Source organism: Polypterus senegalus, chromosome 4, assembly GCF_016835505.1.
Source record: "Polypterus senegalus isolate Bchr_013 chromosome 4, ASM1683550v1, whole genome shotgun sequence".
NCBI lineage: Eukaryota > Metazoa > Chordata > Cladistia > Polypteriformes > Polypteridae > Polypterus > Polypterus senegalus.
The window spans coordinates 167,075,313-167,103,069 of NC_053157.1; the positions used below are offsets into that span (position 1 = coordinate 167,075,313).

Consider the following 27,757-nt stretch of genomic DNA (forward strand, 5'->3'; position numbering starts at 1 on the left):
AATGACTTTACAGGTTATTTTGGAATAATCTGGGAACAGGTTTCAGCATCTACAGTTCTTAGTCATATTATCACGTGGTCAGATAAAGGAGCTCAGTTTTTTAGTCATTTGTGTAAGCCGAACAGGCAGCACAGCATCACAGTGAAGGTACAGCCCACCCGAAACAAATAAACTGGGCAACAGACTTGGCCCACAGTAAAAATGAGATCTGTAAGCACTGCTTTCTCCAGAATAGCACATGTGGGCCAGTCCATCACAAGGCATACACAACTCTCACTCAGTCATGTTGGGGTCAGATTGGAGTTGCCATTTATGATAACCAGTGAGTGATTAGGGATATTCGAGGAGAACAGGAGTATCTGAATTAGTGTAGTTTGCTTCATAGCAAAATGTCTAACATCATAGAAATGTTGTGAGAACATAAAATAAATTACTCACTGAAGGTGCAGAGGGATCCAACAAATCCTGGCTTACAGGCACACACAGGCTCATTGGTAGCAACAATCCACCGACAAGTTGCATTATTTTGGCAAGGATTAGTACTACAACCTGGACATTTGGAAATAAAACGAACAGAAATGCCAAAAGTAGACTAGTAGGCAGTAAAAATTATCTAAAATAAAATTCCAATGTGATAACATTTCATGCCTTTTAAAATATAAATCAGTATTGAATGTCTTCCATTTTTTTAACTAGATAAAATTCATTATTTTTAAGATAAACCACCAAAAAGGGGAAGCAACCTCTTCACGGCATTAACAAATTTCAAATAAATACAACTTTGCATTGTGTTAAATTATACTTGTAATGACTTTTGTGCTAATAAATGTTACAAATACAGTTCCAATTATGAAGATCTGTAAACCAACAAGCGACTCCTTCTGTTTATAAGACTAACAAGATATGAGGACATTATCAGTGTCCATAGTCATCATTTAAATTCCTGAAAAAAGCAATATGAACTTGTATGAATCTATGGATACAGTCCTTGCTTTATGATGTCAGAAGCAAACTTAAAAGCTGATTGGTTGAAGGTGAATGTCCGAGAAACAATGTTTTCATGATGAATCCAGAGACAACAGAAACCTGATAATAGCAGTTTGTCCATCAAGCTCCTGAGACTCCACATAGGGCGAGGTAATGACAAGAGGCACCCAGATTGCAAACACACATCAGCAAAAACATCGGCAGATACACTGTAGATATCCTGGCACATTTTTTTTCATTACTTAAAAGTATTCACACTTCTACAATGTAGATAGTGTGGCAGGTGGCCGGAATCCATATCCGGCCAGGACACCCAAGGTGTGGAAGGACTGGGGGAGAGAGTATTATCAGGATAGTGTATCCCCCGGGCCGCTAGAGCCCTCTTGGTTTCCAGTGGGGTCATGGGTTATGAGCATGAGTGCTCAACCCTGTTGGAACCAATGGCCACCGCCAGGGGATACATGGATCTTTCCAGGGCTTTATTTGGTCATGCTTCTGCCACACCCAGAAGTGTAGCTAGAAGAAGCTTGGAGTCCATCCAGGTGCCCTATAAAAAGGAGTCACCTCACTGCACAAGGGGACCAGAGTCAGGAGGAGAGGTCAATGCCTAAGGAGGAGTGGAGGGAGAAGGACTGATGGCAAGAAGGGACTGTTGTGTTGGTGATTTGTGCACAGTGTGTTTACTGTAAATAAACTGGGGGTTCTCTTGAACCTGTGTCCCGTCTGTGTGTCTGGGTTAGGGTGGTGGTACGCCCCCTAATGGCTTACAACATGTAAAGCACTACATACAAGGGCAGTCTTGAATTCTTCCACCTTTTATTGCACCTCTGGTGTCTACCACAATCAGTACCTATGGAAGAGCAATAACAGTGAGGAGCTGCAACTAAAACTTGACATGGAATTGAATTCCCAGGGATGTGATGATCAAATATATATAAATATATATTTAAAGGGAACAACACAAGGGGTGGCAATATCTCTTTGATTGATCATTTCATAGCTATTCCTCCTGATTTCACAAGATAAAACTGAGGAAAAAATCAAGAAGGAATTGGGACACAAAACTAAAAGAGCCATGATCATCTGAAGGCATTAGGAAGCTAAAAGAAACAAAGAGGAAGGTGAATCCAGCCAGTAGGTGACCCAGGTTACTATGTGGCAAAGTTTTAAAAAGAAAAACAGACAGGCTTTGGAATTCTATAAAATGTTTTTCTCCTTCACTGTTTTCCTTTTATTATATCAAAATAATAAAAAATTACATAGGTGCCCACTGTGCCAAATGGCCACAACTTATACAAGCAAATAAATTCCCATGCGTCAGAATAAAGTATAACAGTCTGGTTCAGGCAAAACACATAGATAAGTACTGAAGTTCATAAACTAAATAAACAGATAAAAAAAATAATGAAACAGCAAAAGAGGTCTGGCGTTTTCAGAGTGTGCACCCCCCTGCACTTGCCTAGCTTTCATCCCTTCCATTTCAAATCAGGAGCAGTCTGACTGCCCCACCAGGCTAGCATTTGCTGGGAAACTGAAGACTTGATTAGAGAAGCACAAACTAATCAACTGGCTTGTGAAGATTGAGCCGCACTACAGTATGAAGCTCTAACAGATGTCATTGCTTCAGCCAGTCTTGCAAATGAAAATACTCACATAAAGTGACCCACAAACATATTTCTCCTGAAGACATAACTCTTGCATTTAATCAGTTCTGACATGAACACTCATTCAATCCTGGCACCTTAAAAGGAGAGTTCTTGGGGGAAAAACGAGAAAATGTCAAAGTCAATTAAATTGCTTGTTTTCATCAAGCTGTGTTGTGCTGATATCTGCTTGAGTCTGCTGAATACATAGCTAGTTTCAAAAGTCATTGTGGATCCCTGCCAGCTACTCTCGTAAAACGACAGCCACACGCTGCTCACTACACAAGTAGAATCAATAAAGTAACATCCTGAAATGAGCATTAGAAAACTAATAATACTTAACTAAAACAGGAAACTGTGTGCCATGTCTATTTCATGCTCAATTGTAAAGCAAATGAACCCAAACTCTACAATCCGATTCCATTATACACGTACATGCTACTTTGTATTCAGGACTGCATAAAACAACTTGGACAAAGAGGATTGGCCTTTAAAGCACAAAATATTTAGCATTCTGAACCATAGCATATGCTATGCAGGTTCACGTCCAGGGCTGACCCAGTTTACATCTAATGCTCACTCACTCGTTACACACAAATACATAATTCAGAAAGTGAACATTTAAATATGTGCATAAATAGAGTATACACAAAATCAGTAATCTCTATGACAAAACCCTGTACCTGCCTGGTGGTATCTGAAATATATATATTTTTTAAATAAGGGTCATTTTGAATTTACAGAATCATAAAGTTTTCATGGCTGTTTTGCCTAAATATATACTGTAGTTGGCACACAGGATGGACGGGCATCCTAGCCAGGAGGCAGGAAGGAGGTCGCACCTGGACTAGGCGGCCCTCATGGATGGACAGACATCTCAACCAGAACTGATGGTTCCTCACCCAGGCGGGAAACCCCAAATGAATGGACAGGCGCCCTTAAGGCTTAATACCTTCCCTGGCCATGAGAAAAGAGGACAGGGAAGGACTGTCTCTGGGGAATGTTTAATCCCCCCCAGGAATCAGATGGCAGCAGCCCTCCTTATCAGGTACCAGCAAGGAATGCAGGGAGTTTTGTAGTCCAGCAGCACAGCCCTGCTGGGGTCCATGGGTGTCACAAGTGGGTGCTGCAGGGAGATGCGCTCCCCAATTCATGGGACTTCCGCATGACCTGGAAGTACTTCCATTAGGAAGTGGCACCAGAAGTACGCCCGGGTTCTCAATTAAAGGGACCACACTCCTTTATCCAAGTGAGTCGGAGCTGGGAGGAAGGAAGGCAACACTCGGCTGGAGGAGGGCAGTGTGGTAGTGAGAGGAGGGAAGAGAGTATTGTGGAGAGAGAACCTGTGCTTTGCGCTTTTGTCAGCTTTTGAGGTATTTTTGTTAATAAATCACTCGTTATTTAAATCCTGACTGTGTTTGTGTGATCGGGTTTGGGGTTCGCTGACGGCCTGGTTCCATCACAATACAAACTCAAGCTAAAAGTTCAATCTGATTGCTTCTGCTTGAACCATAATTTATGTTGCATGGAGTAATAAAGCCACCATTACTGTATGTCAATATCAGTTTGTTTTCCTGACAAAATAATTTTACAAAAGTGAAATTAGTATTACCAGTACTTGCAATAATATTGATTGATTTATATAGCACCTCTCTGAGCAGCAGTGAAGATCAATAATATACAGGGCATCACTGGGGTCTGTGCATTCTACTTATACAGTTTAAACTTGTATACAATAATTTGCATGTTTATGATATATAATTTGATATACATTCATTAATCCCCGAGTAGAAATTGTCATTTTCCATGACCTTTGGGGGTCAGAGGGTCAGCCATTGTACAGTACCCCTGGAGTAAGCCTTTGCTCAAGGTCCTGACAGAGCAGGATTCTTTCTGGCAATAATGGGATAAGATCTGGCAACTTTCCAGATACCAGCACAGATCCTTAGCCACAGAGCCACCATTCAACCATATATTTTATTTCTACTTATTACTAACCAGTAACGGCGCTCTGCACAATAACGCGCAGTTAATACATTTGACTTGAGCATTCCTAGTTTTCATCCTATTTCTCTGTACATTTAGCATTTGTTTGCTCAGAGGTTTATGCGCTTGCTGCTTCGTGAGCAGGTCTACTTTTTAGCGGCCCGTTTATTCTCTTCTTTCGCCGGCAACTTTTTGCGTTAAAACTGATTAAGTCAGTGTTTGTGTTGCAATTACTTAGTACGTTTTCTTTAATTTTTCACTTAAGTCTTCAATCTGCCTCAAGAATGATTTAAGATATGAAGAGGCGGGGGAAGTGATAGCGAAGGTAGGGACGAAAACGGTGCCTGTACACATGTGCTGTACAGCCGCCCTGCTGGCCGTTGCTGAGTGTTGATTCTACAATAAAATAAAATAAAAATAAAAAAAGGAATAGCTTTAGTCAATCATCACCCTGAAAGTGGATAGTAGACGTCATGTAGTATATGTGTACCAAATTTCAGGTCAATGGTTCAAACGGTTTGCGATCTACAGGTGATTTAAAATCCTGGACAGACAAATGGACAGCCACGGTAGTGTATTATATAAAAAGATATGTGACATTACTTGCACTTCCTTTTTATTATGCATTCTTGCTTCTAGCTTTCATTATTGTGCTGTATCAGTCTATGAGAAAAATATTTCTTCAGCTCTGCCAGGAGGAATGTTCTTTGTTTCCAGAAATTTCTGGCATGGAGGGAAAAGCAAAGCTCCTAGGTACACCGAGTTCCAAATCATTATGCAAATTGTATTTAAGTGTCATAAAGATTAAATATTTTGTTTTTCAATTAAACTCATGGATGGTATTGTGTCTCAGGGCTCTTTTGATCACTGAAATTAATCTCAGACACCTGTGATAATTCGTTTGCCAGGTGAGCCCAATTAAATGAAAAACTACTAAAGAGGGATGTTCCACATTATTAAGCAGACCACCATTTTCAAGCAATATGGGAAAGAAAAAGGATCTTTCTGCTGCCAAAAAGCGTGAAATAGTTGAATGCCTTGGACAAGGTATGAAAACCTTAGTATTTCACGATAACTTAAGCGTGATAATCGTACTGTTAAAAGATTTGTGGCTGACTCAGAGCACACGCAGGTTCGTGCAGATAAAGGTAAAATGAGGAAGGTTTCTGCCAGACAAATACATCGGATTAAGAGAGCAGCTGCTAAAATGCCATTACAAATGCCAATAAGAATGTCATATCCAGCACACAGGCTGACGTCAGAAGGACATCACTTCTGGTCTGATCCCTTAAAGCTGCCATCCTTTCCAACTTTCGTCAGTTCTGTTTTGGACTTAGTATTGTGAACAGCTCTGTGCTGTTTAAAAAAACATTTACAGCCAGTAATATTATATGGGTGGCTGCCCCAAACTTTTTTATGTGTGTCGAGTCTGTTCCTTTTCACATGAGGCGAACTCTATTCCTGCTGGACCCCCACCTCTCATCATGGTAGCACAATTTAGACAACACTGCAATAAAAGTATTGAGCATGACATCGTTAAATCTGGAGATCAGACAGGTTCCCCAAATGCACGGTGTCAGGCTTTGAATGTCATTGACTTCAAGTGGGTATTGTTATCTGTTTTATTTTTTTTCTTGATTTATCTTGAATTTGGTAATTTCATTCCTCAATCTTCACACTCTGCTTAAGTGAATGAACTGCACAAATCACTGCCATTGCTAGGATGCGGATGCTTCTGTGAGACATAAGCCTGAAGCCTCTGACACGTGACATCACACTCACTGTGTTTTTTTCTGCCTGAAATCTGTTTCTCAACAAGAAAGCTAAATAAATATTAAACAACTTTCCTGAGCTTACATAGTATATGGGATGCTGTCTTAGTGTCACTAAACCCACAATAATGCCATGTAAGCCAAACTAAGAGTGTCTTGATTACAGAAAATGAATCAAACTGAGAGTGATAAAGACAAGAAAACAACAGTAGTAAAAACAGAGAAGTAAATCAGAATCCTGCTGCCTCTCTGGATCTTCCAAACACTTCAAAAATGCTAAGAATTAAACAAAGCCAAATAGCTCTCTCTGGACACAACACAGAGTGTAACGCTTCTAAAAGTTTCTAGGCCAAAAAAGGCAGAGCTTATTTTAGCAAATGATCTGGAATTCGAACAAAGAGCTTCTGTGTGCCAGCTACAGTTTCCACCTACGCCAGCTGGTACCACAGAGGCTTTCCTTCATTCTTCCAAGAGAAATTAGTTCATCTGCTTTTAATCAGCAATCAACCACTCTTTTATATACTGTGAAACATTCTTCAGGCAACTATTATGTATAAAATACTGTCGCTTCTCACCTCTATAGCGCACTACTTGACACTCAATAATGCCTTTTGAACAGGAACACTGCTCGACTCTTCCTTCATAGATTCTTCCCCATATATCTCCCACATCATAGTATTTGAGATGAGCTGCTTCATAGCATTTAGCTGAAAATAAGATAAATACCATATAATAAATATTTGACATGCCTTGGAGTAAAAATTAATAATGGAACCACATTACAGTATGCATCTTTATGCAGTCAGTTCTATATTGCCATTTGCTAATTTAATCAAGGTTTTGTAGATATTATATTTTTTTAATATATGTTGAAGTTCACTTAAGAATAATAAAAGTAGAAATGAATATATCATATTATTTGACTTTAAAATGATCTCTAAATCTGTCAGTAACATAAATGACATTGTACATTAAAAATATATTCTCACTTTAGCATCAGATATTCTTTTTCTGTTTGTTAGGGTCAAAAAAGCCAAATTAAATTCACCGTGTTCAAAGCTGCATTACAATATTATATGAAACCAAAGGGGTGAATACTCTTTACTCTTTATAGGTGCTGTGTGTAATTAGACCATTAGCAATGATATACAACTCATCATTGCCATAAACACATATTCCATAAAGCAAACTAAAATACAAATGATAAAAATATAACTGCTGTCTGACAAGTGTGAGTAGGGGGAATTTTCAGAGCTCTTTTGAGAATGTTATGTCTACTCCTGAGTGACAGAGGGCGCACTTGCTGACTCCTTCTCCCTTTTAGCCTGTAGACATGGTGAAGGAGAACCACTAGAAGCCCCGCCTCTTCTGCTGCCTCTGCTACATAAAGACAACATAACTCAGAAGCTGGTGCTCGTTTCTGAACCTGCGACTGTGAAAGGCAAACAGTAAATAGCTCCTCGACAGAAGTGCCTAAATTCGTTGATGAACCTTCAGGCCAGGTTTATACTTCACGCGACACGATGCATGCTCCAGTGGACACTCCTGCTACGCAATCATTTAGTGTTTATACTTGCATGCATACTTTACGTAAATCCGGAAGAATCCACCAGTTGGCAGTGCAAGACATTATCACGTTGAGAACAGGTTCAGCTTGGCTGTTTTGTGAATTGCCTTATACACCCATTAAATTCCGATGACACCTTACTGTAATATCTCCGAAAAGGATGTTTAATGATTAGATCCATGAATCCAGGGATGTGTGCATTCCAGCTAGCTTTAATGCATTTCATCATGAAAGTGATATCAAGTATAAATCTAAGGATTCTAAATGTGCAGAGAGTTGGAATATCATACATTTAATGTGTGTTGTGTGGTGATCTATTGCTGTTTGCCGCTGTTGTCAGGTCAGGAGGAAGCCATAGAAAAAAAGACGGCACGGAAGATAGTGCATGAGACTTTTAAAATGTGTCATTACGATCGGGAATATGTGATGTTTGAATATAAAAGCACCACGAATGCATCTGTATGTTGGCATTTTGCTTCACCACATTAACCCATTCATCAAACATTGAAGCGCGCACATCAATCTCATAGGATCCTCAAAGAGGCTTTCTTTCACATGTAGATAGTAAACAGAGACTCTGACATCACGTTCTGACTTTTATCACACTGCGCCCCCCTGACTTTTTGCTGGTACTGCAACTCGCGCACGTGTCGCGTTAATTTCTGAGGACCTGCTCAGAGAACGCATCAAATGAATACTGGGCACACGTGGCAGCCTTGAGGTGTGCACGTATACATTCTGAGCGTAAAGTATAAACGAGCCCTTATGTTCCATGCTTACTGTGATTTTTCCATCCCATCCATTAGACAGGGATGGTTGTGGTGACACTCCAATTGTTTATCTTGTCCTCCCATCTTGTTTTACACTGTTTTTTCTGGGGGTTTTTTCTTCATTTTAATACTCTTAATTCACATATTCTATGTAACAATGGAAGTTTACCATAAACAATTTGTGTTCTGCTGAAGTGAAATGCTTTTAATTTCAGGACCAGAAGATAAAACAAGAACAAAACAGTGTATGCACCAAGGTCAAAACCAAACAAACAAAATGATCATTCTTCAAGCCAGAAATGTGAGACAAGAATCAGAATAATAAACCAGAAAGGAAGTCAGAAAATTGAGAGCAAAAATACAGGGAAGCGCACAATAAGTCTTTTTGTTTATCCAAAACACAGATACCTGAACACTACATAACTAATACTTTTAAAGGGATGTGCTAAAGACATCGCACAAGCACGCTCCTGAGGACTTCTGGGAGGTTGCTTTGGCAATGGGCAATGCAGAAGGTTCAAAGTGGCCCTGCCTTTCAATATTCAAAATAGCACTTTGACAATTACAACTTAGTCAGGGACCAAGACAGGATGAAATAGATTTCTCAATCTCAGAAATCCCAGAACAGTCACCAAGAGGTCCCAAAAACTCTTTAGAAAAGTGTAAAAATTAATAAATAACATGTGTGACAGATAGGGGGCGGTGTCGTCCCCTTAAACCCTCCGACCAGACGCCAGACACCAGATAAAGGTCCAATAATAATATTTATTTGAACTTATTGTGCACAAAGCACCCTCCACTCCACAATACTCATACAATAAACAATCAATAATCATTAACAATACAATTCTCACTAATCCTCCACACCTACCAGCAGCTCAGTCACCCTTCCTCCCAAATCAGCTCACTGCTGGGATTTCCCACAGTCCTTTTAAAGTGCTTGACCCGGAAGTGTTTCTGATCCCTCAGTCCATGTGATTCTTAACACTTCCGGGTCAGGTGAAAACTGCTTTTCTTCATCCCGGAAGTTCGTCATTTCCTCTGTTGCTGTGACTAAGACGTACTTCCAGATTATAGGGCAAATAGCAGTCCTTGGACCTCTCTGCAGCGACCCCTGGCGGCCCCCATTGTATCCAGCAGGGCTGTGCATTAAAACTCCAATGTCCATAAGGCCCTGCTGGAATTCGGGGCATCTCCATGTTGCAGGGAGGGCTCCATCTGGCGGTCTGGGGGTATTGCCCGGGATGAATGGCTGGCCATATCCCACACACCATTCGGAAAAATTTGCTTTCTGAAAGTAAATATTCTGTTTAAGGGTTTCAGGGTCCTGTTGTAGTTGGCAACATTAGACTCAAGGCAGAAACCAACACTGAGTGTAGCGCCAGTCCAATGTCAGGCAAACTTACTCACCCACAATTACTTTGGGCCTATTTTGTAATTCCCATAATGCAGAAATGTATGACTTTGCCACGAAACTGAAACACCTGGAGAAAAACCAAAAGATATTGAAGGAAATGCATAAATTGCCCGCAGACAGTCCTGGTCAAGATTTGATACAATACTCTACAACTGTAGGAGAGTAATGCCACCATCTAACTTCTGTTCTTTGCTATTAATAATGGCCAATAAATGGCATTTCCTATCTCTGTTTCACCCCTCTGGAGTGATCTTCATCATTAATTATTACCATCATGTCTGGTAACTGAAGAATCTGATCTTCTGACATGTGTAACACACATTTGTAGATGTTTTCCCTGAGCTTGTAGCATGTATTTGAATGGCACATCCATTACCCAAATGTCAAATATCAGAAGGCTCTTCTGAGCAACACTACACCAAACTTTCTGCAGAATGAATAGAGGTAAATTAATTGCATACAACTAATTGTACAGAGAGAGTCTCTGCCTTCCAAATCTGGTACTAGAATATGTGGGTATGGAATCTAAATTGTTGAATCAAGGTTATCTTCATATGTGCTATCATGTGTGTGCGCTTGAGAGGCAGCTTAAGGGCTAACGGTAATTATCTGACGAACTGGGGACTGGCACTATGTGCTAATACCTTATCTATTTGTCCCTCTACAGAACAGAAGATTGACAGCCGTTTCCTCTCTGACGTCACTTCCACTGTCCACCCTCCAGGACTCGCTCCTTTCTGACTGAAACCCATATAAATGGATGTTTTTGAATTAGTTCTCTACTGGACTCCTGTCTGAAAGAATGTCATTTTCTTCTTTACAAAACAACCACGTTGTTTTCATTTATTTCCATAATATGGGGACTGGGATATGTCCCAAACCTATTTTTGAGTTTGTTTGTTATCTTACAATGCCATAGAATGCAGTTCCATAGCACACTCTATCGACAAGTTGTCACTGATCTTAACATTAAGCAAACACACAAAAAACAATACTTGTGATACACAGAATATAGCAATGGTTTCTGGCTACTGTCTAATGCTGTTGGAATGGGCCAGCCATGATCCCCTAATTCAATTTAGTGGAATTATTTTATTTTTTTAGTTGCATATGCTGACTGTTATAAAAATAATGGCACTAAATACAAAGGAACAGCCCATGTAACCCATATAGATGGCACCAACCTTCTCTGGAAGTCAGCTATCTTGGAATTCAATGATCAGGAAACAGAGGAGACGGTATTTATTATGTAAATTGTATAATGTCTTCAAAGACTATTAAATTACAAAGCAGGTAAATACCTTTGACAATGAGAAACATTTTATTGTCATGTTGTTATTTGGAAATTCTGCATATCAAAAGTTGAATTAATGGACATTATGTGCCTACCTTGTTTGCAAGTCTTCCCTGTAAATTCTTCTGTGCAAATGCAGTGATAGGACATCAAGTGAGGATCACTGACACAGAGTCCACCATTTAGACAGGGTTTGCTTTTACAGTAATCTTATATAAAAAGAGAAATGAGTATCAGTAACAGAAGGAGCTCTGACCAGCCTTAAGATACAAACACTTTTAAACATTCTTGTACAGGGTAGTGAACAGTGGCTGCATTTTCCTAACATGAGCTAAAATTCATCCCATGCCTGGTGTAATAAATAAAGAGTCTTCAAAATAGAAAAAGGTTTGGGGTTTTATCCCGTATATTGTCGTCCAGACAAAAATGAAGTGAATGATCCAAATATGACCTTTTCAGTACACAAATGAATGAAATGCTATAACAAAATGGCGTTTATATAGAGGATGGGATGATGGGAGGAAGTGGTTGGCAGGAAGTGACGGTTGGAGGCGGGACCACGGAACCAACGTCACCAGGAGCAGACTGAAGTAATCGAGTTGGAACCGGAAGTGACGTCATCAGATGGAAACCGGAAGTGATGTCATCGCGCCATTTTGGATTTGTGAGTTTGTGACTGTTTTACTTGTTTCCGGTTTTCTGTAGATAGAAAGAGAGTCAGGTAAGCACCACGTGATAAACCCTTGTCTCGAGATTTCACTCACCTTTAGGCTCTTTGACTGCCTCCAACTCGCACGCGTGTGTGACATGACCCCCCCCTCAGCCCAGACCCATCCGGTCGGGCGACCTGCACCGAGAGGTCGTGAACCCGGGAGAGAGCATCTGCGTTGGCCTGCAAGGAACCTCTACGATAAGTAACGCTAAAACGGTATGGTTGAAGATCCAAAAACCACCTAGTGACGCGAGGATTGACTCGATGAAGGGACATCCACTGTAAAGCGGCATGGTCCGTCACCAGAGTAAACTCTCGCCCCAATAGGTAGTACCTCAATGATGTGATAGCCCACTTAATCGCCAAGGCCTCTCGCTCCACCGCAGCATACTTTGTCTCACGGTCCAGCAGTTTCGGCTCAGATACATAACGGGTGTTCAGCACCGTCGATACATTGACTCAACACGGCACCCAGTCCTGTGGCCGATGCATCGGTCTGGAGTACAAAAGGAAGAGAACAGTCAGGAGATTTTAAAACAGGTGCTGGCGTAAGGGCCAATTTTAAGTCACTAAATGCTTTATCTACTATATCATCCCATACCACTTTTATAGGTGCCCGTTTCTTTGTCAAATTAGATAAGGGAAGCAATTTCTGAGAAATGTGGCACAAAGCGACGATAGTAACCAGCTAAACCCAAAAATGCTTGTACTTGCCGCTTATTAATCGGACGGGGCCAATTTATGATGGCATCAATTTTAAGACATTGTGGCTTCACGACACCTCCCCCCACCAGATAGCCCAAATATTTGGCTTCTCTCAACCCAAAGAAACATTTCTTTGGATTAATAACCCCGCTGCTGCTAGTGTGGAAAGTACCATTTTCACCTGCCATACATGATCCTTCCATGTGCTGGAATAGATGACACGTCATCTAGGTAGGCACAAATAGGAATTGTGGGGCCGTAGCAGTGTGTCTACCAGACGTTGGAAAGTAGCTGGCGCCCCGTGCAAACCAAATGGAAGGACTCTGTACTGCCAATGTCCACTGGGAGTGCTAAATGCGGTTTTTTCTTTAGCAGAATCCGCTAAGGGAATTTGCCAATACCCTTTTGTCATGTCAAGGGTAGTTAGGAATTGAGCGCCTCCTAGCCGATCAAGCAGGTCATCCACTCGTGGCATTGGATAAGCATCAAACTTAGAGACCTGATTGAGTCGTCGGAAGTCATTACAAAACCTCCAAGACCCATCGGGCTTAGAAACTAAGACAATTGGACTAGACCAAGGGCTATAGCTTTCTCGATAACCCCTAAATCCAGCATTCGCCTAATTTCCAACTCTACTTCCGCTTTCTTTGCCTCGGGGAGTCTGTAAGGTCTCTCCCTGACAATCACTCCAGGGTCCGTAATAATATCATGCGCAATCAATGCAGTACGTCCAGGTAATTCATCTACCACCTTAGGTACAGACAAGATAGCCTTTTCGAGATCTTGTCTTTGTTCTGATGTTAAGTTGCAACCAAAATTAAGTTTGGCACAGGACATAAAAAGTGAAGTAGGCTGTCCGGAGGAGGGGTCGGGTTCCCTGTCCTTCCACGGTTTCAGCAAGTTAATATGATATATTCTTTCACTCGGTCGACGATTTGGTTGTTTAACTAAATAGTCGACGAGACCTTTTCTTTCTTTAATTTCATAAGGTCCTTGCCAATGGGCTAACAATTTATAATGGGATGTTGGGACTAATACCATAACACGATCACCGGGACAAATTCCGAATGGTGGTGTTTCTATTATAATAGCGTGACTGCTGCTTGCGCTTTTCTAAATTCTCTTTTAGGATAGGCCTAATTTTCTCTAGTCTATCGCGTAATTGCGATATATTCAAGAATATTTGAGGTAGGGAGTACCTCCTCCTCCCAACCCTCTTTTAGCATGTCCAAAATCCCCTGGGTTGTCTTCCATATAATAATTCAAAGGAGAAAACCCTGTTGAGGTTTGTGGCACCTCCCGGTAGGCAAACAAAACGAGAGGAAGCAACTGATCCCAGTTTCTCCGTCCTCGTTAACTACCTTGCAACATCTGTTTTAGCGTCTGGTTAAAGCGTTCAACCAATCCATCAGTTTGAGGATGATAAACCGATGTTTTTAGATGTTTTATCTTGAGTAATTTGGCCACTTCCCTGAACGTTTCTGAAGTGAAAGGAGTCCCTTGATCTGTTAAGACTTCTTTGGGGATCCCAACACGCGCGAATATCCCTACTAATTCCCGTGCGATATTTTTGTATTAGCTGAGCGCAGCGGAACAGCTCTGGAAGCGAGTGGCATAATCTACTAAAACTAAAATATATTTAAATCCTTTTAACGAGGGTTGTAATGGACCAACGAGATCGATACCTACTCGTTCAAGCGGGACATCAATGAGGGAAGGGGAATAAGAGGAGCTTTAGTCCTTCTAGGTATCTGGCGAATTGACACTCGGACATGAAGCGCAAAATCGCCTGACCTCCTCATTAATTCCCGGCCAAAAAATCTGAGTTTTATTCTCTCTAAAGTCTTATCGAGCCGAGATGGGCTCCTAGAAGGTGGGCATGTGCTAATTCACATACTTTTAGCGAAGCGTGCGTGGAATTAACAACAAAGCCCGCACTTCACCCTCGTGTTCTGCCACTCGATATAATAATTCATTTTAATTACAAAGAACGGCATCGGTGGCATGGGATCTAGGTTTGTATAACCGTCAGTAGATACTATTGCATTTCTAGCATTTTTAATGAATCATCATTCCATTGTTCTCTTTTGAATGATGACGGGTTAATCTAAATTGTGCGTTAAATTTTGAATAGGATCTTGTTCTAATTCAATGGGAGGAGCTATTGCCTCTCGTCTTCTCGTCGACTGTAGCAGCTCCGCAGAGGACGATGGGACATCAAAACTTTCGCACTGGGTACCCGTATGGATCCGTGCTACTGAGGGACACGGCGTGGAGGCAGTCGGAGCAGTATTCTCCATTACTAAGCCCAAATTCTTATTAGATGCAGTTACGTTTTTACCGCTGTTAATTTTATTCCAATCTCTTCCTAATATGACTGGAAAAGGGGGATCGGGCAATACTGCCATAGCCATAGATATTATTTTATATTCTACGGATATTACACACCTGGCGTTTTGTAATATTTAATATCCCCATGTATACACTTTAGACTAGATTTCTCCTTAGTCCACTGTTGCGTAATACGTAACGGTAGCAACAATGGAAATGTTACTCCCGGAATCAAACATTGCCCTTACCTTTCTGCCATTTATAATAACTGCACCTGTATATGGAAGAGACAGAGGGTTATTCACTGTGGCACAGTACCTTTCTCCCCTTACTATCGAGCAATCCATCGGCTCGTAGGCACAGCTCGGGACAGATGTCCGATCTCCCGCACTTGAAACAGCGAGGGGGGCCGGCTGGTCTGTCCCTTCTACGAACGGCAGGTTCGGGAGTTTGTCGGGGGGGCTCAGGGACTGCCCCACGATCTGTTGGGTTCGGCGAAGTCCGTTCCGACCGCCCGATTTACTGGCCGCCCAATGACGCTCCGTATCTGAATCAGGGTGTCCATATCCTCGTGCGTTGTTTTCTTATTTGGTGGGCGATGTGGTCAGGGAGGGCATGGACGAAGGTCTCACATGCAAGGAGCTCCGCTATTTTATGGGAGGAGTTAATGTCGGGCCGTAGCCAGCGACACACCTTTCCCCAAGCTTCAAAGCCCTGCGTTCTTATCGGCCTTTCGGGATCAAACTGCCACTCCCTCCACTCTCGCCTGTTGTTCGGATGAAGCGCCGTGGCGCTTAAACACCTCAGTCTTCAGAGCGTCATAGTTGGCTGCCTGTTCCTCGGTTAAGTCGTAATAAGCCCTCTGCGCGTTCCTTCAAATAGGGAGCCAGTAGGTACCCACTCCGACCTGGCCAAGCATTCCGCTTCGCGGTTCTTTCAAAGATCAAAAAATAGGACTCTATGTCATCACTTTCAGTTAAAGGTGTTAACTGGATTGGCTGTGACCGAGCCACCTCCGTCCGTGCACCAGCACAGGAGCGAGCCTCGGCTTCTGCCAACTGGGTTCGGGTCTCCCCCATCTGGATCTTCAGGGTTTGGAGATCTCCCATGATCGTATTCAGAACAGTATTCAGGTCTTGTTCCTCGCTCATGATGAACAATTGTATCCTGCCGACTCGCCAACTGTAATAAATAAAGAGTCTTCAAAATAGAAAAAGGTTTGGGGTTTTATCCCGTATATTGTCGTCAGACAAAATGAAGTGAATGATCCAAATATGACCTTTTCAGTACACAAATGAATGAAATGCTATAACAAAATGGCGTTTATATAGAGGATGGGATGATGGGAGGAAGTGGTTGGCAGGAAGTGACGTTTGGAGGCGGGACCACGGAACCAACGTCACCAGGAGCAGACTGAAGTAATCGAGTTGGAACCGGAAGTGACGTCATCAGATGGAAACCGGAAGTGATGTCATCGCGCCATTTTGGATTTGTGAGTTTGTGACTGTTTTACTTGTTTTCCGGTTTTCTGTAGATAGAAAGAGAGTCAGGTAAGCACCACGTGATAAACCCTTGTCTCGAGATTTCACTCACCTTTAGGCTCTTTGACTGCCTCCAACTCGCGCGTGTGACACTGGTCATGTGGAGCTTGCATGTCAGATAATCTCAAGCCACAAAAACCCTGAATTATCATTAAGCATTGAGGATGTCTATCGACAAGTTGTCACTGATCTTAACATTAAGCAAACACACAAAAAACAATACTTGTGATACACAGAATATAGCAATGGTTTCTGGCTACTGTCTAATGCTGTTGGAATGGGCCAGCCATGATCCCCTAATTCAATTTAGTGGAATTATTTTATTTTTTTAGTTGCATATGCTGACTGTTATAAAAATAATGGCACTAAATACAAAGGAACAGCCCATGTAACCCATATAGATGGCACCAACCTTCTCTGGAAGTCAGCTATCTTGGAATTCAATGATCAGGAAACAGAGGAGACGGTATTTATTATGTAAATTGTATAATGTCTTCAAAGACTATTAAATTACAAAGCAGGTAAATACCTTTGACAATGAGAAACATTTTATTGTCATGTTGTTATTTGGAAATTCTGCATATCAAAAGTTGAATTAATGGACATTATGTGCCTACCTTGTTTGCAAGTCTTCCCTGTAAATTCTTCTGTGCAAATGCAGTGATAGGACATCAAGTGAGGATCACTGACACAGAGTCCACCATTTAGACAGGGTTTGCTTTTACAGTAATCTTATATAAAAAGAGAAATGAGTATCAGTAACAGAAGGAGCTCTGACCAGCCTTAAGATACAAACACTTTTAAACATTCTTGTACAGGGTAGTGAACAGTGGCTGCATTTTCCTAACATGAGCTAAAATTCATCCCATGCCTGGTCATGTGGAGCTTGCATGTCAGATAATCTCAAGCCACAAAAACCCTGAATTATCATTAAGCATTGAGGATGAGCAGATTAATGGTTATATTAAAATGTAAAAATTAATCTCAACTTTCTCTTAGACCTGATAAGTTTTAGACCAAGTATGTGATAGATAGATAGATAGATAGATAGATAGATAGATAGATAGATAGATAGATAGATAGATAGATAGATAGATAGATAGATAGACACTTCGGTCTGAACACACACAAGAATGACTATAAAGCAAGAAAATTAAAAAGAAAGACAAGTTCTGCATTAGCTGTCACAGACCCAATAAGGTATTATGGAGACATATTTCTGTTGATATAAAGGAGCCCGATAAGCATTTCTTGACACTCTTCTGCTGAATAATTTGTTAGCTGAAAGATCTCATCATTAGTGTGTCAGAGGATGTGTGGCAGTGTTCATAATGACACTCACTTTTGTTTTAATCCCTTCCTTTTGTACTACCTGATTGTGTTCTATAAGTTAACTCACCCTTATAATTAGCTTATTGATTCGGTGGGCCTCTCTTAAAATGATATTACCAGCCCAGCACACCACATTGTAGAAAATTGCACTGGCCATCACAGTTATAGTTGTAGAACATGTGGAGTATGTTACTACCCATATTAAAGGAACACAGGTGCATACCATCTCTACAGCCACTCCCTGAATAGTGATCGGACATAAAGGCTCTTTGGTGCAGAGAAAATCAATAACCACTTCTTTGGTTTTGTTGATGTTATGTTGCAGACAATTCTTTCAACACCAAGAAGCAAAGTTCTCCACCTGACTCTTATACTCTCTCATACCCTCTTTCAATACACTCCATAAGTGCAGAGTCATCTGAGAGTTTCTGTAAGTGACATGACCTGATGTTATGTTTATAGTCTGAGGTGTACAGAGTGTAAAGAAAAAGGAGTTCCTTGTGTTGCTCATATCCATATCAGAAACACAGACCTTGAATCTCACAAACTGCAGTCTGCCTGGCAGATAGTCCATTATCCAGGACACCATATGCTCATCCAAGTTTTTATTTCTGAATTTATCCCTTAATAGGGATGGCTGGATGGTATTGAAGGCACTGGAGAAATCAAAAAACATAATCCTCACAGCGCTGCCAACTTTGTTCAGGTGAGAATAAGCCTTGTGGAGCAGACAGATAATTGCATGGGGGCAGGACCACACCTAGGAAATTCTGGGCCCCAGGCAGCTGACAGAGTTCGGGCCCCTTTCGTGTTTAAAATATGTGCATTAATAATGGACCTTTTGAGAAAAAAAAAAATAAAACTCGAAAAATGGTGGACCCCTATCTAGCTCGGGCCCCTGACAAGTGTCATGGTTGTCCCCCCCACTAGGTGCGGGCCTGATGAGGGTGTTTCAAACTTTTCTGCAGCTCTTACCAAGAACCAAATCTAAATAAGGCTAAATCCTAGAGATGGGGATGTCTATAATATAAATGAAGAGACTTTATTTAGAAAAGACAGGCAGACGGATATAGAGGATTTAACTATATACTGTATCTGCTTTTCAAACAGGTAATGAGCACAGATATTTGGGTTCAAATAGAACACAGCAATTGTAGAAGTAGAACATAAGGATTGAGTTATAGATCAAAACAGTGCTAATATTCACCAAAACAGTAGATCTCGATTGGAATGTTAAGGTAATGGAGGAGTTCAATTTTCAAACAAATCAGGCTGTGAAGAAGCAGGGGCTCAGCTATTTAATCAGAAATTATTTTTATCTCAGTGCATTGAAATATCAGCAAGAGGAGAATTCATTTAAGCCTTAATAATCTGAAATAGTCAATTGGAATTCTGACATAATGTGGGTTATTAAATGGTTATTAAATGATTAAAACTAACAAAGTGTTAAATAAACGTTTGGCTGAATATCTCGCTGTCAGAGACGGTTGAGGAGCATTGACAAGCAACATGCAGCACAGGACAAGTTCACCGAAGTCTAGAACCAATAGAAAATACTGGCTGAGTATACACATTAGTATAAAAGGCAGCCACAGTACTTAATGTGAGAAAGTCAAACAACAGATAAAAAGAAAACTGAAAATGCCAAACAGCAGCCAGAAAAAAATGGAGCTGAAAATGTCAAGGTTGCTCTGAATGGTTTGTTCTGTGGTTTTACTGTAACAGAATGATTAAGGAGGAGGTGGTAAATAACAGATGGGACACATGCAAAAAAAAGAAATAGATAATTCTGTCACATCATATTTATCTGAAGTTTCCACCTGTGAAAAACTCAAAAATCTTTTAGCAGATAAAAGGAATATTAATGAAATATTTAAATTAAACATTCATTTGTATAATGCAGAGATAGAAGTTCTACAAAGATTAGGCATAAAACCAATGACCAGGACTAGATAACCTTTGCTTAGGAGTACTCAAATAATGTAGATATTGATGGACCTTGACATGCCTAGAAGACCCATGTTATGGGGAGATGGGGAGATGGGGGGCACCTATCAGGACTATGGACTCCCCTAGCGTGTTATAAGTGTTAGCATCCCTTTGTTAGATCACTCATGTGCATACCCACAAGGACAACCTGGGAATTGCAGATCCACTGGGCAGCCCTGCAGAGAGCCATGGGTGCTGCCAGAGGGAGCTGTTACCAGCAGGTACTCCTACTCTGAGGGTGTGTGAAGTCCAAGGAGGTTCTGATTAAGCTTTTAATGCACTGGTGAGGACTCATCTGGAGTACTGTGTGCAGTTTTGGTCTCCAGGCTACAAAAAGAACATAGCAGTGCTAGAAAAGGTCCAGAGAAGAGCGACTAGGCTGATTCCAGGGCTACAGGGGTTGAATTAAGAGCTGAGCCTTTTGAGTGTTTAAAATCATGAAGGGAATTAGTACAGTGGATCAAGACTGTTGTTTTAATATGAGTTCATCAAGAACACGGGGATACAGTTGGAAACTTGTTAAGGGTCAATTTTGTACAAACATTAGGAAGTTTTTCTTTACACAGAGAACCATAAACCTTTGGAATAAGCTACCAAGTAGCGTGGTGGACAGTTAGACTTAAGGATCATTCGAAACTCGACTTGATGTTTTTTTGGAAGAAATAAGTCAATAGGAATGGCAAGCTTTGCTGGGCTGAATGGCCTGTTCTCGTCTAAATTGTTCTAATGTCTAATGAAAGTGATGGAAGAAGGCAAACTGTAAGCTGTGCTCCATTGTGCGTCCTTTTGACTACAAGTTGAGTGAGGGCTCATCCAAATATTGGTCTTCAGATTATTTTCAAGGTAGGAAAGAGCATTTGAGAACATCCAGAGAAGAGCTGCTATGCTTACTGCAGGACTGAAGGTATGAGATATAATTTAACAGAGAAGAGGTTTATTTTATTCAACATTAAATATCAGTGATTAAAAGGTGACATGATTAAAGCGTTTTCAATCAATGAAGGAAATTAGTATGCTATATGCCATCTTTTTTTAGGTGCTTGGTTACATTGTTAACATTATTAATGCTACTATATAAATAAAGAATAAATAATTCAATAAATACATTTCCACTGTACTGTTTAATTAATTGCGGTGGGCTGGCACCCTGCCCGGGATTTGTTCCCTGCCTTGCACCCTGTGTTGGCTGGGATTGGCTCCAGCAGACCCCCGTGACCCTGTAGTTAGGATATAGCGGGTTGGATAACGGATGGACGGATGTTTAATTAATATTGACCCATTACAGATTTTGAAAAGAGGAGATAAAGATTTAAATTAAAGATTAAGAAATGTAAGAATTTTAAGAACATTAAGAATGTAAGATTTTTTTTTTAACTCTTTAAAATTAAATAGGCAATCAAACCAGTGCACAGGGTCAATTTTAAAGTATATGAAAATTAACTTAATTTCTTTTGCTGCTGGGTTAGTCTCCGGCCCTCTGCTCCACGGGATTGTGGGTGTGAGAATGTTATGAATGCATTCTAAATCTTGCCGGTTGTCTTTTGTACATTTTAATGTCCAAATTAAACTGGCTCACATTGCACCAAAGACTGATTTCTATCTTTTGCAATTTGCCACAAAAGTAATAACCAAAATGGAGGAATCCGAATATGAAGTCTAAGTACAAGTTTCAGTGTAAAATGTCCCCCTCATTCATTGGGTGTGGAGTATCGATGTCAATAGCAGTGCTGTGGACTTTGCTACAGCTCTTGAGTAAGTTTTGAGAATGTTTCTACTTTACTTGAATTTAACATTTTCTGTCTGTTTTAACTTCAGAACATTTTAAACACAAATTGCTGCTTTTACTCAAATATGTTTTGCTAGACACACTCCTGGCTTCACTATTAAAGCAGAAAACAGTTGGTCTGCATAAATACACACAATGTTTTACTCAGTCGGTTATCCAAATGTTTTATGTTTTTGTACTATCCTGCTGCAAACAGCTTTCCCTCTTGGATAATAAAGCCTACCCTACCTATTAAATAAGACTTTCCCACTTTATGAAAATTCATGAATATGAAGAATCAAATGTGTGCCACAGATGCAAACACTCCATTATCTATGCATTTGTTATAGGCCAAACCCAATTTTAGGACAAACTAGTTTAGACTAGGCCAAGCCAGTTTGTCCTATGTGGAATAGGATAAATCGGTTTGAGCTATGAAACTAAATTAATTAACTCTGCTATGTCAGGTCATTCTCATATCCTAGATTTTCTTTCCCTTTGTATCATGCAAATGATTTGAAGGCTAAAATGGACGAGTAATTCTTAGTCCTTCACTTTTTTCTCTTCATTTTTCTTCCAAGTATTTAATTAAACCCAATAGTGCAGATAAATACACACAGGTGTAAATGTAAATAAGCTAAATGGAGAAATGCTGCTCTCTCTTGTCATTTGCATGTTATTGATAATAAGGAGCAATTAAAATAGCTGTTTAAGACAAAATTAAGCAATAAGGGCTCAAAATCACTAAAGTGAAGCAGAAGTGTTACTTTAGCAATAAGTGCTTTTTATTAAGCAACTGGGTTGGAGCAAAAACCTGCAGCCACTGCGGCTCTCCAGGACTGTGATTGAGGACCCCTGTCCTAGGAAAGTGTGATTGCAGGCCAAACTAGTTTAGACTAGGATAACTCAGTTTGTCCTGGGAGCTCTGTATTGATTTCAGGATAATCTAGTTTGTACTAGATTCATCCTGTCTGCTTCGGCAAACTGGTTTGGCCTAATTTGTCCTAAAATCGGGGTAGTCCTGCAACACGTTCATTCCATTTATACTTCCCTACAGCCCAACTAGATGTTGCTGCAGACCAGAGTACTTGTGCGAGGGTCCAGGGGGCCAGGGGTGGGGCTGGATGTTGATGTTGCACAATCTGAGTTTCACTTATCTCCACAGCTGATGCCACTGCGTTCAGTCAATGTCCTTGTGTGTTCACGTGCTGTGGTTTACTCAACACCTGTCATGTGTGCTCATATGTCTTCTCACATCATCCTGTGCATCATGGCTCCAAAATAGAACTACTAAAGTTGAAACACCCAAGAAAAAAATGAAAGGCCATTTCTTTGACTGTGAAACTTGAAGTGATTAAGTGTAGGCTTCTCTTTATGGGACAATCTGTTAATTATAACCTTTTTAACTCTAAATGGAATGTCCCATGTGAATTGATTTTTAGATTTTAAATTGCATGAAGCGTGCACCAAAATGTCTTTTAAATTTTTATTATGACAGAAAAACCGGAACAAATTAACAGATTGTAAAGGTTCAAAAGTTGTTTGCATTTTTTGAAAATTTGAATACAATATTCTGATAGTCTGCTGAGCATAAGTCAAGAAGGTGAACACCATAGGGATTTTAATCAAATCCTGTCCAAAATTGTTCTGCACTTTGGGATGTGGTACCACCACATCCATAAGTATAGGCTATGCACTTTATTAAGCATAATTTAATGAAGTATAATGGCTTATTACAGCTTGTTTTGAGGACTACTATTATGTATTAAACTAATTCTGTCCATTTTACATGTAGTTCGGTGTTAGGGTCAAGGAACTTAAATTAATTGAAACTAGATTATGAAAATTCAGTTTACCGCGGTGGGTTTGCGCCCTGCCCAGTGTTTGTTTCCTGCCTTGTGCCCTATGTTGGCTGGGATTGGCTCCAGTGGACCCCCGTGACCCTGTAGTTAGGATATAGCGGGTTGGATAATGGATGGATGGATGGATGGAAATTCAGTTTATGAAGGGACTTTCAGGAATGGATCAGATACTTCTTAAAGCGGGAGGCCTGTACACCTCTCTTTTAAGCACTCTGTCCAGTGAATTAAGATACAATCATTAAGAAGTCCACTCACACTAAATGTCACTGCTTCAGGTTCCAGTTGCTTGAGTCACACTTTAGTGATTGTAACACAGCACACACAAAAAGACATTAGCCTAAAATCTTTTAAGGATTTATATGTTGTCATGCAAGCAAGCCTCAGAAGTGCCTCATGGGAAATGGTTCATGTTGTCTCGAGGGGAAGAAAAAGAGTGACGTGCCATTATCGGTTTCTGTTTCTAGTAGAATGAAAAGAGAAGCAACCAGAAGATGAATGACCACACTTTCAACTTGATCAGCACAAACCCCGTTATTTCCTGTCTCACGAATACTGTACTTAATCGCTCCTTGACTAGAGGTTGACGCTCTTTGTTGGACCTGTTTTAGAAGAGGACTGAGCTCCATATTTAAAGTATCTCTTTGCCAGGTCATCCATGGTCGAGACCATCAATAATGGTGAGGGTATTATCATCATTAAGAATTTATTTTCAGCTTTGATTCAGGATGGGGCGAGAAAATTGAGCCCCAAATTTTTCTTTCAGTATAAAACAGGGAGACAGCCTACATTTTCTTGTACGTAAGTACACTTAATATCAGATACTCTAAAGCTTCTAGTGTTCCCAATGGCAAATTTAACATTATTTGCTAGAGTCACTTTCCAGAAAGGTAACACAATTTTTACTCTGGTTGCTAAGTATTTCATACAACACTGGTCAGAAGTCACATTTTTTTTGTTTTCCAATAATACCATAAGTAAATATTTTTAAAAACTGGTGTAATCTTTTGAGGTTTTCATGTTTTAAAGTTGATGACCTCTAAAGCAAAGCTTTTAGGAAGCACAAATCTTAGTCTGTTACCTTGAACAGTGTCAGGCAGAGGAGCACAAATGCCCCACTCTTGGTCCCGGTCAAAGTTATGAGTAGTAGCACACCTGTAACAATAAACACATTGAATTAAAAAAAAACCAAGGAACACTTAAGCTGTATTCTGTCATCTTTTGATATTTGGTACACTGTATTAATTATCATTTCATATGACCTTTGGAGGGTTGGGGTTAGCCATTGTACAGCACCCCAGCATAATTTTCAGGTTAAAGGCCTTGCTCTAGGGCCCAATGGAGTAGGATACCTTCTGGCAGTAACAGGATTTGAAATGGTAACCTTCCAGATATCAGTGCAGATTCTTAGCCTCAAAGCCTCTTAAAGCTTCTTAAAGCTTTTGAATTTTAAAATTCCAGGACTGGCTTACCTCCCTTTTGCCCAGTGCTGGTGGCATTGGCACTGTCTCTTTGTAACCCAGAAATGTAAAAAGAGTCTTCAAATGGATAGATGGATGAAAAATGTAGTAGTCTAACAACAGGGACCCTTGTAGTTAGAAGCCCGACTGACTGTTGAGATGGAGTTCTCCTTTAACTTCACTAGTCCAAACGCTATTCTGTATTACAAAGACCCCAAGTTTGCATCCAGTCACATTGAAAGATGAGCAGCTGTGAAACCCTGAATGACTTCCTCAGCAGAGACAAAGGACATATTATTCAAATAAAAACTTCAACCTATTAAAAAAATAAACTAACATCTTATTATAAAGAAACATGTCATGTGCTTTTCAACGCATAATCTATAAAATTAAATAGAAATGTATATATATGCTGTGAGCATCTGTACAGCATAATACACTCTTTGTACAATAACGTGGAACTTACTAGAACATGGGATATTTTATTTCTTTAGAGCCTAACAAAATAGATCTAATGATACTTTTAAAATACATTGGAAACAAGTAGATATGTAAGGAGACCTGGGCACTAGGTAAGTCCAGACCTTAAACGGGGTGCCAGCCCATCACCCTCATACCCACACTCACTGTTTCCGTACCAAAATAGTCACCAATCCAGCTATAAATGAAAAGTGCAGAGCTCCATTCACTAAAGGTCAACTTATTAAACAATCAGCTTGAATTGTCATTGTGGTTGCTTTCTAAAGTATATTTTGACAGCACACACTAGAATGTAAAAGTGAATGAATGATTGGTTTTCACTCTGGAAGCAGTGTCTTGGAATTCTGTAATGTGGATCTATGAATTGGATGTATTTATTGTTTGTAGTACTAGTGATTTTGTCACTATATTCATAATGGCTAACATGGTACAAGTCAAGTAAAATGATACCTTTTATTGGCTAACTAAAAAAAGATTACAATATGCAAGCTTTCGAAGCACCTCAGGCCCCTTCTTCAGGCAAGATGTAATACCTGATTTGCCTCAAAAGTTTGCATATTGTAAACTTTTTTAGTTAGCAAATAAAAGGTGTCATGTATTTATTGTCAAAGGGAGATGATGTTCCAAGACAATAATTGTTATGATGCTACAAACTGAAGTTAACTTGCTTCAAAAATTAATAAAGTAGACACTTCGATGTTTACTTATAAATTACATATCATAAAGACATGTCCACTATAGTAAGAAATGTGACAGCAGTATACTCCTAGAGAAGGCATAGTTTGTTTTATTTATGAAAAGGTTAAATTGCCATTCTAGGCAATAAATAAAATTAACAAACCAAGCTAAAGTGAGTCACCCTATCACACCACTGCTCTGAGCTCCATAAGCTCAGACTCCCTGTTTCACATGCTCTTTGCTGTGACTAACTGTGCTGTTGAAGTGACTTATTTATTGAAAAGCTTTAAAATCCATGAAAATGGTGAGTTTAAGGTAATATAATTAAGATGATGGTAATAGTCTTAATGCAAGCAGAAGTAATACATGGCCATGCTTCAAAAGCTGGGTAAGACCTCAGTCGAATTCAACAGTACTGTGGCCATTGTGGTTTGTCACTTAATGGCAGGAGGAGTTCAGGTTAAGACAGGAATGGCTGCAATGAACACCTGCAGTTTAACTGACCAGACGGCATGTGTCCACAGTGCTACTACTGCTGCAGAGGTGCTGAGGGGGGGCTTTATAACAAATGCAAACACATACTGTATAAAGAGAGCTTCACCAGACTCTGATGAGTGCAGCGTCATTCTATTTTTATGGGTTGTCCTTCTAACTGAGCCTTTATTTGTGCAGAATAAGTGCCACTATGGAATTTGTAGTTAATTATATATAACGAGTAATGGCGTACTGCACAATAACGTGCAGTGAATATACTTGACTTGAGCATTCCTAGTTTTCATACTCTTTCTCTGTCTCTGTTTAGCATCGTTTGCTCAGAGGTTGATGTGCTTGCTGCTTCCTGAGCAGCTCTTCTTTTCTCCATCCTAGCGGCCCGCTGCTTCTCTTCTTTCATTGGTATCTTTTCATGTTAAAACTGATTAAGTTAGTTTTTGTGTTGCAATTACTTAGTACATTTTCTTTAACTTTTCCCTTAAGTTGGCACTTAAGTCTTCAATCTGCCTCAAGAATGATTAGCGAAGGTGTTGGGGAATGAGAACAGCGCCCATACGCATGCGCCACACGGCCACCCTGCTGCGCAGTGCCGGGAGTTGATTCAACAATAAAATAAAATAAAAATAAAAAGAGTAATACAAATCATCACCCCGAAAGCGGATAGTAGACGTCACATAGTATATGTGTACCAAATTTCAAGTCAATAGGTGAAATGGTTTGCGAGCTACAGGTGATTTAAAATCCTGGACAGACAAATGAACAGCCACGGTAGCGTATTATATAAGAAGATCATTTATAAAGTATTACACTATATACTTAGATGAAGTTTTAACAATGAATTATTTAAACGTAAGGAAAAGGACTGAAGGTAACTCAGGGTTAACTAAACGTGGCTTAAAGCTTGAGCTCATGAGGTCTGCCTCATCTCAGAGAAACCACCAGCTTGATTTTCCAAGGTTAGAATGAGGTAAATGAGT

At 40.2% G+C, this 27,757-nt stretch overlaps 1 protein-coding gene across 2 annotated transcripts in view; it reads right to left on the reverse strand.

Annotated features, from left to right (window-relative positions):
* LOC120527799 (hepatocyte growth factor activator-like) overlaps positions 1 to 27,757 on the reverse strand; it is an 83,688-nt gene that overhangs the window by 37,141 nt on the left and 18,790 nt on the right. The window contains exons 4-6 of one of the 2 annotated variants that reach the window (XM_039751630.1): positions 24,752 to 24,825; positions 6,964 to 7,095; positions 439 to 549 (exon numbers count right to left, since the gene is read on the reverse strand). In XM_039751630.1, the coding sequence (XP_039607564.1) occupies positions 439 to 549; positions 6,964 to 7,095; positions 24,752 to 24,825 (317 nt within the window). Of the gene's footprint in view, positions 1 to 438; positions 550 to 6,963; positions 7,096 to 11,531; positions 11,871 to 24,751; positions 24,826 to 27,757 lie in introns of those variants that run through there. The other variant, XM_039751631.1, reaches the window with a different exon arrangement.